The following is a 13215-nucleotide window of genomic DNA, read 5'->3' as shown; positions in this document are numbered from 1 at the left end:
GTGAGGAAAAACTAAATTAAATTAAAACACCCAAAGAAAAGGAAAGCAGGATGGAGGGCAGGGGACAGACAGTAAGACACCAAGGCACGTGTACATGTGAACATGCAGGCCTAAGTATCTGACTCAATCATGCTGCTGTGGACAGAAAACCTAACCACTACTACCACTGAAAGACAAGAAACTAAAACATGAACAGAACATTACGTGAGTTCGCACTATCCACAGCTATGGCAGCAAACCTGTTTCAAAGGCTAAATGAAACAGAGCACCAGAGAGCAATTCCACTAAACACGAACAGGCAAGGATGTCACAACCTTGGAGTGGGCAACACTTGGGTTCTGGCACAGCAGATCCTGCAGGGTGGGCAGCTTCTGCTGACAGGGCCAACAGATGGTTAAGCGCTCTTTACCTTTGCCTGAGAGTCAACAGTGCTGAAGCAACTACACAACAGGTACACAAAAGTTCACTCTATCTGCACTCGCTGTTTATGCCATGAAAATGCCTAATGGGTTAAATGGTTATTAGGATATAAACCCAAAAACAGAACTAAAAGATGTGTAATTTATAAACCTGAAGACTTTCTAAGCCCTTGAGGAACACAAAAATAAAAACTTTAAGGTGTAACCAAATATACCAGAAATAACATAAAAATGGAAACAATGTGAAAGATGCAGAATAAAAAATCTACTATTTCCAAATCCAAATTATATTTTTAAAAATTCTAACTTAGGCCAGATTAAAAAAAAAAAACAATTACAAAACAAAGAAAAGGTCTGGAAAGATGGCTCAGTGATTAAGAACACTGCCTGCTCTTTAAGCAGACCCAGGTTTAATTACCAGAACTTGCAACTATCCAAACTCCAGACCAGGGACTCCAACCCCTTTCTTCTCCATGGGCACCAAACACACAAGTGGTAAACAACATATATTCAAGCAAAACACCCATACACATAAAATGGAATTTTACAAACTCCTAGTAGTGCATCGCACATATGACTGACACACAGACACACACAGCAGGCAGGCAGGCAGGCAGGCAGGAAGTTAGTTTTAAAAATGGAGCTTAAAGAGTGGTTAAGAGTACTGACGGCTCTTAGAGAAGACCCGGTTTCAGTTCCCATCACCCACATGCTGCCTCACAACTCTCTAGTTCCAGTGCCAGGGAATCCCACATCCTGCTCTGGATACCTCAGGCACTAGGTACGCACATGCTGCACATACATGCAGGCAAAATAGTCCACCTCACTAAGTTAAGGCAAACTGTGACGTAACTTGTATCATTCAGTCTAACAATATTCTGTGTTGAGAATAAAGGTAAACGGGCATTCCCATAAAGAGCTGGAAAGAAGTGAGACGGATTCAAGGGGCCCATTTCCCCCTGGGGCATTCATAAGCAGGTACTAAGCACTGATTAAGTCTGTTTAAAAATCACTATCAGGAGCCTGTAAAGTAGTTCTGCGGGTAACAGCAGTTGCCACCAAGCCTGACAATCGAAATTCAATCTCTAGACTGTACACAGTGGAGACCCAACTCCACAAGCTGTCCCCTGACCTTCACACATACGCACACAAAAATAAATGCATAAATAAAATGTAAAACAAAAACAAGCCTGAAGTGCATTCTTTCAAAAATGCCAAAAAAGTATTTGTTCGTTTCCTATAAAAAGCAGGCAGCTGGTAATGCGACAATTTGACTCCCTAATTCTCAGTTGTTGGACCATCCTTTGCTGCCTTGACGGTCTTAAACAAAAAGGACTGAGTCAAAAACTAAAGAAATAGCCTTAAAGCCAGTACCAGCTATCTAGATCACACCTTCACAACTTGAAATAACTACAGCGTGGACACAGCTGACAGCCCGCACTCCTGAAGGCAGCCTCAGCCAGGGCAGTTTGACATAGTACCAGGCTTTTTGCCATCACAAGCCTGGATGGGCTCCAGGTGACACTGCAACCAATTTCACCTAAGCCAGACAGGAGTCACCTTCCCAAGTCATCTAGCCGAAGGTCTACTTCCAGACAAGGCTACATATTACTGGTATGCTACACAAACCTCCATGACTGCTACTGGCGCTAAGAGGCTGAAAACAAACACCTGAGACTGAACCCAACCACCTTCTTCATCTACATAAGCAGGCTATACTCAGGCTCAGGGAGCTGGCTAGGAGACACCCTCCTGCGCCTCAATAAAAGCTTCTCTCAAATGGTCTTTCCTTGCCTCGTTTCAGCAGTGCAAGCTATTCTGGAAACTTGGAGAAAGAAATAGCTAAGCGCAGAGCAGTGAAGCAGCAGGGGCAGGGACTGAAAAAGTCACTCGGCTGAGGCCCTGCTGGGATTAAGGGCATGTAACACCACACCTGCCTTAAAACCTTGAGTTCTAATCATCTCAATACTGAATTTAAGATTGTATCTGAGGGCTGAGATGTTGCTAAATGGCAGGATTTGGGGATGAGAAATCTAACACCTTGGCTACACTAGAATTTTTTTTTCTTTGCAAATTGTAACTAAAACTTCCTCTTTACAAATAACCTGAGTAAAGTGCATTACAAGGCAATAAGCCATGCAATCAAATCCTTATTTATATGTAAACCAGACCTAGCTTTTCTTCAACAGTGGTAAGTTAGCACTTATATATTCTATTATTTTAATAGAACTATTTTTTTAAAAAATCACTTGTAAATATCAATAAGCAAATAAATTTTATCACCTCAAATATTACTGGGAATATTACTAGTCCAGAAGTTTTAAAACTCTTCATGAATGTAAAAACCATTATATCCATTTAATGCTATTTCTATTGCTAACAACCCCACATTTCAGTGCATACCAAAATCCTCACTTTCTTCATTAATAAGACTCAGATGCTTACAAACACATATTTTCCTAGAAATATACATAGCAGTTATTTTATTAAATTACTTATCATGTCATTTACCCAGCAGATAAGGATTACCCAAGCATGACATTCACAGTAGAAAACACCAGTCCAGGGTAAGTATGGTGGCATGCACTTTAACCAGGGCAGGGGCAGATGGGTCTGTGTCTGAAACCAGCCTGGTCAGCAACAGCGAACTGCAGGCCAGCTAAAGCTACACAGTGAGACCCTATCTCAAAAACAGCAATTCACTGAAGGAAAAAAAGACTTTATAGTTTCCAGTGGGGAAAGAAATTGACAAATGTACAAGAAATACAATAAGAACTTCAAGAGTAATAGCAATTTCTTTACTAAGCCTAAAATCAAAAACTAAGAAAAAAATGAAATCTCACAAGTTTTTCTAGTTGTTAAGACAAAACAAGTCACCTGGAAACTGTATTTTGATAAGCAGTCACATGACAGCAATAAGGCATATATGCATTGGTATTGTTTAATGACATCCTGATGTTGGATAATTCTTTAAAAGATTAATTGAAGACCAAAGAATATGAATGCAAAACATATTGTCACTATCTTTAAGTCAGAAATATTTTAAATGAAGGAATTAAAGAGATGTACCACCACACCAGCTATAAAAACTTGAGTTCTTATAATCTCAAGCTTTACAAGAAATATGCTACTGTATTAAACTTTAGGATGTATCTGAGGGCTGAGATGCTGCTAAACCGCAGTGTTTGGGGATGAAGAACACAAACACCTTGGCTACACTTTGCAATTTTTAACTTCCTCTTTCCAATCACTTGAGTGGTTTTAGGAACCATTAAGAGCCTTTATAGTTCCTGCAGAAGACCTGAGCTCAGTTCCCAGGACATATGTCAGGTGGCTCACAAGCCCCAAACTTCAGCTCCAGGGGATCTGCTGCCCTCTTCTGGCCTCCTCAGGTACTGTACTCACATGCACATAGTCACACGTAGACACATGGTTAAAAATAAAAATCCTCACAGGAAAAAAAAGGAATATATTCTGAATTGAATTTCTATAGACAGCACTGCTTAGATTATTTCTGAATAACAATAAAGTATATATAACTATGTATAAAATGCTTCACACTTTCTAAGTTCAACTAAAGCTCTTGGATCTGAAATATCTACAGTTGTCATTCCATTAGGACAAAATGTGAACTCTTTCCAGACATTTTTTTTAATATTTATTAATTGTGTTTTTTATTTATTTTATTTATTATGCCCGCATGCTAGAAGAGGGCACCAGATGGTTGTGAGCCACCATATGGTTGCTGGGAATTGAACTCAGGACCTTTGGAAGAGCAGTCAGTGCTCTTAACCTCTGAGCCATCTCTCCAGCGCTTTCCAGACATTCTTTATCAAAATTACTGAGATAAAATATTCAAAAGTTAGTATATCTACAAGCAACTAAATGAACTCGCAGACTGTGTGTGTGTGTGTGTGTGTGTGTGAAAGAGAGAGAAGAGAAAGAATTAAAGAACTCATAAATTAAGAGGGAATGGGGAAGAATCGAGAGGAAGAATGAACCACGTAACTACAGTACTCCTGAAGGAAATACTCACAATTTTTAAAAAGTCACCAGATAAAACTTTCAAAGAACGGAATAAAGAGACGGTCCAGGGATTACCACCACTTGCTGCTCTTGCGGAGGACCTGAATTCAGTTTCTAGCATCTACAAGGTAGCTTATAACCATCCGTAACTCCAGCTCCAGGGAATGCAACACCTTCTTCTGATCTCTACAGGCACACCCACACAGTCCATTTACATTCCAACCCTCAGGGAAGCAGAGGCAGACAGATCTATGTGAGTTCGAGGCCAGCCTGGTCTACAAAGCGAGTCCAAGATAGCCAAGGCTATTACACAGAGAAACCATGTCTCGTGAAAACAAAGAAAGAAAAATACTCCTTTTGCCCTTCAAATGATAACGAAAGCTATTATTACCTCCAATGCCTACTCTTTGATTTGCACAAGACAATGGAGAAGGTATCAGTGTAAAACATGTAATTTATAAAATGATAAGTCAGACTTTAAAGATCTGTTACCTAAAGCACTACAGAACTAGACACCTTTCCAGATCATGTATTCTCACCAAGACCACATCACCATTATCACCACTAAGGTCACTGTTAACGTCATGTATGTAGCCACTTTATTATCACACAAGCCTTTGAAGCCTTGTGTCACGCCACCTCTACAAGCCTCATGACAGCAAATTCTGGCTTGTTTATTATAATACTGTTATATTTTTAAATGCTCATTGAAATAATTACTTTAGAAGAAACAGATGATCTCCATGTTTATACATCTAGAAATAATCTACTATAATAGTATTTTAATTCCAAATCACTTGTTTTTCCTTCTATTTCCATTTAACACTCTATACCATGTCATTCTACATAAAACAGGCATGTAAACAGAAATGCTCAAACCAGAATCTCCTCTGCTTGGGCCGCTGCCATTCTGCCTCATCTTGCTGGCAGTGTGTTTTGGTGAGAGTTTTTTGTTGTTGTTTTTGTTTTTCCAAGACAGGGTTTCTCTGTATATTCATGGCTATCTTGGACTAGATTTCTAGACCAGGCTGGCCTCGAACTCACAGAGATCCGCCTGCCTCTGCCTCCCTGAACGCTGGGATTACAGGCATGCACCACCACACCTGGCTTGGTGAGATAATCATAGACTCTACTATAGGACTTCTGTCTGAAATTATAATTACAACATTTCTCCCTTCCCTTTTTTGCCTTTCTTTGGAAATAGGAAATTGTCTGATGGTGATTAAGATCCACCTCACTCAGAAAATGTAACTGTAGGAAACACCAACCTCTCAACACTGAATTTTTAAAAATTTTCATACAAGCCTCAGCCTCTGAACAAAATGCATAATTAAAAGCTTTCTTGGCTCATAAATATGAAAAGAAGTATTTCTAACCACATGTCTAATTTATATTAAGGAGACAAGGAGGAAAGCAATTGTGAGTTAGAAAGCCTTGCTCTAAATAATACTCATCTGATGAGCATTTTATAGATTTGATTTCAATGTTATTTTTCAGTCTAATATTCCTAAACAGCTAAGACATATCCTAAACACTGAGCTGTTAAAGGAACTGCTAGTCCTGTGGTAAGGCTGCCACTGATACACACTGAAACAAATAGCAACAAAGCAGATATCCTCAAGTACACACCTTCTTCCCAACAAACAATAAACATTCCAATAAATAAAAACCAAATGTGTTGATAATTGTTACAACACTCTGTTAACCAACCTCCCTAGTCCCGCGCAATGAGCTCACAGAAGTCATGATGTGCACAGGCTGTATCCTTCGCTGCTTCCATTCTTGGTTTAAGGTTTCAGTTCTTTCCAAAATTTTCTGACGATTGGAACTAAACATAGTCTTTTAAAAACAAGAAATTGTTCATTGTTACAATATGCAGCACCTTTAAGGTAGGTTAAAAATCTAATAAATCATCAGCAGTACCATGTCCTTAAATGCACAGATTTCATACACTAAACTACTGTTTCCCACACTCTAATACAAAAGCATCGTCCCCACTACTTCCTTGTAAGTGAGAGGAAACAGAAAAGCATTTCCGTCCTCTCTAACTTTGTGTTTCAGAAATCACAATGACTTTAGAAACAAAGTCATAAAACAAACGCCTTTGTGTTTGGGCCCTGACTCTAAACAAGCAGAGCCAAGGTATACTGAAAAGACTGGTTTCCAAACAGGCTGAATAATCCTTAGATTAAAATATTTGTTATTATTCATGAATATGATATACATTATTTTTCATTTTTTGAGAAAGGGTCCATGTATCCCATGGTGACCTCAAATTAACCTGTATCCCAGCATCTTGAACTTCTGACTCATGTGCCTGTGTATTACATGCAATAGCACCTCTATGGAGGCCAGAAGACTTGTGGGAATGATTCTCTCCTGCAACCATGACAGTCCCAAGGATCAAAATCAGGTCATCAGGCTTAGTAGCAAGCGCGTTTACCCGGTGAGCCACCTCATCAGCCCACACTTGAATTTCTGAGCCTTCTGCTTCTCCCTCCCAGGTGCTGGGATTGGAGGCACACAGCACTATACCAAGCCGTCATAATGTAACTTTAATTAAGATCAAGGACCATCATTGACTTTACTGTAAATATAACTTTGACCATTTGTACCATTTCAAAGTAAAACTACTTAACTGGGGTGGGGGTTGCATCAATTATATATGCATTTTTATAAAAGATAAAATTACCTTTACTTCGTCAGCTCTTCTGAATCTCTTGAGCTGTCTCAGTCTCATGTACTCTGATTTTACACGCTTCCGCCAGCAAACTGGTCCCTTCTCAGATTTCTTCCCAGTCTGGCCCATGATTACGCTAAAAGCAATAATTTCATATTAAAATCACTTACTAACCAGCTTGAATATGATCTTTTAATCCCAAGCAAACTGATATCAACAAAACATTTTTACTGTTTATATTTGTAGAAAAAAGCCCATGTGTTCCATGTAGTTAAATCCTGGGAATATATTATTGACTGATTTTATTTAATGACATCTCTTAAAACATTTTTATTTATAAACAGTCTATAATTCTAAGTAGTCAGCTTTAGAGAAATGTGATCTCATTACAGGAAATTATGTATCTATACCACAAGCTAGCTTTTAATCCCACAAGGCTCACATTTTTAGAGAAAAAAACAAAGTAAAACATTCTTTACGTTTTAAATTATTAAAAAGCTAGTATAGGAGCTAGAGAGATGGTTCAGTGATTAAGATAACGCCTGTTCTCCGAGAGGCCCCAGGTCCAATTCCCAGCATCCACATGGCGGCTCACAGCCACCTTTGACTCCATTTCTAGGGGATCTGACCCCATCTCCTGGCCTCTGTAGGCATCAGGCACATTAGCAGTACGCGGGACATGACATGTAATCAACAACACCCATGTATACAAAATAAAATACATTTTTAAAAAACTGTTACAGAAGCAACATACAACTGACCGTATCCCCCATATCCACAGGTTTCACATTTATGGGCTCAACAAATCTCTGATCAAAAATATTCAGGAGAGAAAGCACTTTCGGAAAATAGGGAGGAAAGCAAAACTTGAATTTGCTAAACACCAAGTACTATGCTCGCTCAACACAATAAATGAAGGGTAGGTAAGCACACACTGCTGTGGCCCCAGCCACTCCACAGACTCCCCAACCAATTTCCTACAATTGGAGCATCGTCTACCCAACACCTCACTTTCACACTAGGCCAGGCGTAGGACAGTGGCCTCTATAGTATGTACCGACATATTCCCAAAACAGTCATTTCCCCCAAAACATCAAACAGAGCAGCAACTATTTACCCAGCAGCTACGCTGGTATTATAGGTATAACACAGATTCAAGTATACAGAAGATGTGCACAGGTTACATGTCAACTCTATATGAGGATCCCTGGATTTTGGTACCAAAGCGGCTACTCCAACCAATCCCCTCAAATATCAAAGAGCCACTGTTGCTGCAAATGGTACAAGTGAAAAGGTGCAATTCACACAGCACCAAGAGTAGAAAATGTACAGTAAGATAATAAGGATAAAAAGCAGGACCAGGTGGTGGTAGTGCACACCTTTAGTCCCTGCACTTGGGAGGCAGAGACAGCCTGATCCCTGAGATTGAAGTCAGCCTGGTCTACAGAGTAAGATCCAGGACTACACAGGGAAACCCAGGCTTGAAAAATCAAAACAAACAAAGGATAACTCACTCTACACACACACACACACACACACACACACACACACACACACCTGATCACACTTCTCACTTCAAATACTGTGCTGCTGTCTTGGCTTCCTATGCACTCTTATCCACTCTTATTCACATGTGGGGTTTGAATGTTTAGTTCAGATTCAGTTTTCTAAGAAATACGGATAACAGAACAGACTAAACTTTTTTTAAGTTCTCTGAATTTAAAAGTTAGTGTGCTTGCCCATATAGAATGCCTTTTTCTAGAAATATTTCATCTTTCAAACTATCCTAATGGATAAAGATAAATAATTTGGAGAAATTATATCTATGGTGTAACTTTTATTTCCTTAAGTACAATGATAAACTACCTAAGAACTGAGTACCAATAAGCTCAAACTAGCCAATTTACATTTTCTACATTTGTTTACTCATTTAAGGTTTTGTTTGTTGAGACAGGATCACTATGTAGCTCAGAATAACCGCAAACTGACTGCAGTCCTGCCTCAGCCTCAAAAATGCTGGATTACAGGTATGAACCATAAGATCTAGCTACACCATATTAACTATTTTCTGTTCTTAATGGTGCTACTGATTTAAGCAAGGCTTCCTGTTCACTAAGAAAGTACATTACTATTGAACTATATCACTAATTTTGATTTTATTAAAACACTAGTTCAAGTACCACCAAGATGGCTCAGGAGAGAACAGTGTTTGCTGGTGATGTGACAATGAAGGAACCTTAATTAAACTATTGCCTCCATCAGACTGCCTGTAGGCAAGTCTGTGGGGCATCTTCTTGACTAATGCTTGATGTGAGAGAGCTCAGCACACTGTGTGGGGATACCCCTCCTGGAGGTATAAGCAGGCAAGCTGGACAAGCTATGAGGGGCAGCCACTAGGCAGCATTCCTCTACGGTCTCTACTTCAGTTCCTCCCTCCACGCTCCTGTCTTGAGTTTCTGCTCTGATTTCCCCTGGTGATAGACTAGGATACAGAAATTTAGGGCAAATAAGCCCTTTCTTTCCCTGTTGCTTGTGATCAGAATGTTTTAACATGGCAAGAGAAAGGGAACTAAGACACCAACAAGAGACTAGTTTATCAGCAGAACCTCCTAGAACAGTGGTTCTCAACCTTCCTAATGCTACAACCCTCTAAAAACAGTTCTTTTATGTTGTGATGACCCCCAACCATAAAATTATTTCATTGCTACTTCATAACTGTAATTTTGCTACTGTTATGAATCATAATGTAAGTATCTGATATGCAGGACATCTGATACACGGCCCTTGTGAAAGGTTAGGAGCCACTGTCCTAGAGACTACTATTTCATTTAATAGTGAATGCAAAGTAGCAGTTGATGCCTGTAATCCCCAGCACTTGTAAGGCAAGTGGCAGGAGGAGGAGTTCGGGGCCAGCCCCGGGCTACATGAAACCATGTTCTCAAAAAACAGGAAATTGTGACACAACCTACCACACAGATGAACCTCATGGACATTATACTAAGCAAAATAAGCCAATCACCGGAGAACAAATAGAGACTACCTCCATTCATACAAAATAGCTAAAGTATGAAGTTGATGCAAAAGCAATTTCCAATTTTACATTGTTGAAATTTGTCCTTTGTTCCTGGAACACACTGTTAAATAAGTGTGGTTCTGTTATACATCATTTTAATGTGTATTTCTTATCTTAAGCCTTTACCTATGACTTACTCCTTGTAATTTTGGATTTATTTTGTACTTCTTGACAGGATGTTAGACAGGAAGCAAATTCAAGAGATTTCCTTATTCAAGTTCAAATGGGTCATAAAGCAACAAAGATAGTTCAAAATACCAACACACATTTAACCTAGTAACCACTCAAGAGTATACCAGGAAGTGGAGGCCCTACAAGTTTTGCAAAAGAAATGAAGCCTCAAAGATGAGGAATGAAGTGACTGGCCATAGGAAGCTGACAAAGCCAAGTAAGAACAATTACTGAAGCACTTTTTACAAGTCCGTGAGAAGCTGCTACAGAACTCAATGTGGACTATCCAGTGGCCATCCTGCATCTGAGACAAGCTGGAAAAGTGCAAACGTTCAGTGAGTGAGCACCTCATGAGCTGATGAAAAGTCAAGACTATCCTTTTGAGCTGCTCTCTAACTCTCTGCAACAGTGAACCATTTCTCTGACTGTGATATGCAAAGAAAGAGGGATTATACACAACAGCCATGACAACCAGCTCGATGGTTGGACCAGTAAGCTCTGAAGTAATGCTCAAAGCCAAACTTTACCAAAAAGTTATGGTCCCCGTGCAAACCACTACAGCTCTCAGAATACTGGAAACAATCCTTACATCCTAGTTGTGTGTTCACCAAGTCAATGCCAAACACCAAAAACTGCAACACTTGTGGCCAGCACTGGCGGAACACAATAGGCCCAATTTTCCTCCACAGTAACACCTGACTGCACATCACACAACCAATACTTTAAAAGTTGAATAAATTAGGCTGCAAAGTTTTACCTCATCCACCATACTCACCTGACCTCCCACTCACTAGCTACTACTTCAAGTACCTCAACAACTTCTTGCAGGAAAAACATTTCCATAGCCAGCAGTATACAGAAAATACTGTCTGAAAGTTTGTCAAATCATGCAACATTCTGAAAAATCGCTTTTCCACTCTGAAAGACTGGAACTTCTGCCCACACCCAGAGTTAATAATACATCTTGAAGTCACTTAAGACTTAGGACTGCTAGCCTACTGTGCACCCAAACTGTTTACCTGCCGTTAAGAGAACAACGTAACAACCAACCTTACTTGCCTTGGATTTCCTATGTAATCAACTTTACAACCTAAGCTAATGTATAGCTCAAATCTTAAGTTATGATTGCTTCCATGTCTCTGACCCAGAGTAATGCATGTGTAGCATTTCCTGAGAACGGCAAACACAAGTTGAAAGCAACTTCCTAAAAATCTACCAGTAAGGTTGAAAGCAACAACTTGAGGTTACTGTTTGATAAACAATGATGTTTGTTATCTAGATCAGTTGGGATCCCAGTGGCTTAAGCTCTTGTAAAACTCTGTTGAAGATGTCTTTAAAGCATCCTAATCCTTCCCCATGTGATGTGCATTTCACTAAATACACAGAGCAGAGCCCTTCATTAGAGGCAACCGTACACAGCTGATACAGCAGACACAGGGACAGATCCACAGGACAGCCCTCCAACAGATTTAGACTCAGGCAATAGACAGAGGCAGAACGAAATAAAATAACCACTTTCTTGGTTAAACAGCTCCAAGAGCGAAATGGAGACACTTAATGAGACATCAGTGAACTGTTGGCAACTCAAAGTTAGTCACTAATGCATTATAATCCATACAATGGAACCCTGTGTTTTTGTTTTATACACTACAGAAAAAAAGAGATTTATTTCTATTCCAGGCATGGTGGTGCATACCTTTAATCTCAGCACCCAGGAGGCAGAGACAGAGGATCTCTGTGAATTTCAGGCCAGCCTGCTTACAGCTAGAGAAAAAAAAAATGTTTTTTTCTTGCTGGCAAAAAAACATGTTGATTGTAATGGTTCTTATTTTTGATTAGTAAGTGTGTTTGAGCCTGCTTATGATTTGAAATTCAGTTCAAAACACAGTTCTTTTCACACTAACTTAGGAGTCAAAACCACAGAAACAAAAAGTAAAAAAGTACTTTCCAAAGGTTGTGGACAAAAGACAAAAATTCTAAAGATCTGTTATACATCACTGTGGATATACTTAACACTACTGAACCACACACTTGAATATAGTAAATATACAGGCCAGACAGATAGCTCAACTGTTTAGAGTATATAGATGCTAGTTTTCAATGCTGTTTATTTTGGGTCTTTACTGCGTATACCTCCCTTCTTCACCCCAACACAAGGTATGAGAGAAAGGTTAGTGGAGAGAGGGGCAGAGACCTCTTTACTTCTCCAGGCTGTTCAGAGTCGACTGAAGTCTCTTTCTCTCTGTCTGCGCGCACCTTCCTCCGATACTCCCGCCGAAGCTGCATCTCCACCTGCCTCCTCCAAGCTGCCCCCTTTCCTCTCTCTGTCCGTCCTCTCTAAGCCACCACACACACACACACTTGCTCCGAGCTCTCCTATTTACACACCTCAGAGTCCTCAGACTTAAACTAACTGCACCTGGCAAAAACCACCGCTCTCTCCATGCTGCCATTACCAGCTGGCAAACACCACGCCCCACACGAGGCAACTATCAGCTGCTGAATAAACTAAAGCTCAAACTAAAATCCCACATTTAGAATTAAAACAAAAACATGTTTATATAAGTGAATTTTTAAAGAAACCAAAACTTCCATTACAAGAGTACTTACTGCTCTTGCAAAGGACCCAAGTTCAATTCCAGCATGGCATGTCAGGTGGCTCACAACTGCCTTAAACACAAATTCTCAGGGGATATGATGTCTCTGATCTCTGTAGGCACCATCTTGCATGTATATACTCCCCACACAGACATGCCCATATACCTAATTAAACATAATTTTTAAAAAATGGTAAACATAGCCAATCCAGGTGGCGCACGCCTTTAATCCCAGCACTTGGAAGCAGA

At 39.8% G+C, this 13215-nt stretch overlaps 1 protein-coding gene across 15 annotated transcripts in view; it reads right to left on the bottom strand.

Annotated features, from left to right (window-relative positions):
- The window catches only part of EZH2 (enhancer of zeste 2 polycomb repressive complex 2 subunit), a 63455-nt gene that overhangs the window by 37595 nt on the left and 12645 nt on the right, over window positions 1-13215 (bottom strand). For 3 of the 15 annotated variants that reach the window (XM_084786131.1, XM_084786124.1, XM_084786130.1), the window contains exons 1-3: window positions 12626-12800; window positions 7138-7261; window positions 6156-6284 (exon numbers count right to left, since the gene is read on the bottom strand). In XM_084786131.1, the coding sequence (XP_084642257.1) occupies window positions 6156-6284; window positions 7138-7254 (246 nt within the window). In that variant the 5' untranslated portion in view covers window positions 7255-7261; window positions 12626-12800. Of the gene's footprint in view, window positions 1-6155; window positions 6285-7137; window positions 7262-12563; window positions 12803-13215 lie in introns of those variants that run through there. The other 12 variants (XM_084786123.1, XM_084786137.1, XM_084786134.1 and 9 more) reach the window with 7 other exon arrangements.

This window comes from Acomys minous (assembly GCF_964271855.1).
Source record: "Acomys minous genome assembly, chromosome: 6".
Lineage (NCBI taxonomy): Eukaryota > Metazoa > Chordata > Mammalia > Rodentia > Muridae > Acomys > Acomys minous.
Note: the sequence above shows the minus strand (reverse complement) of the source record. Positions and strands in the feature narration are given on the sequence as shown.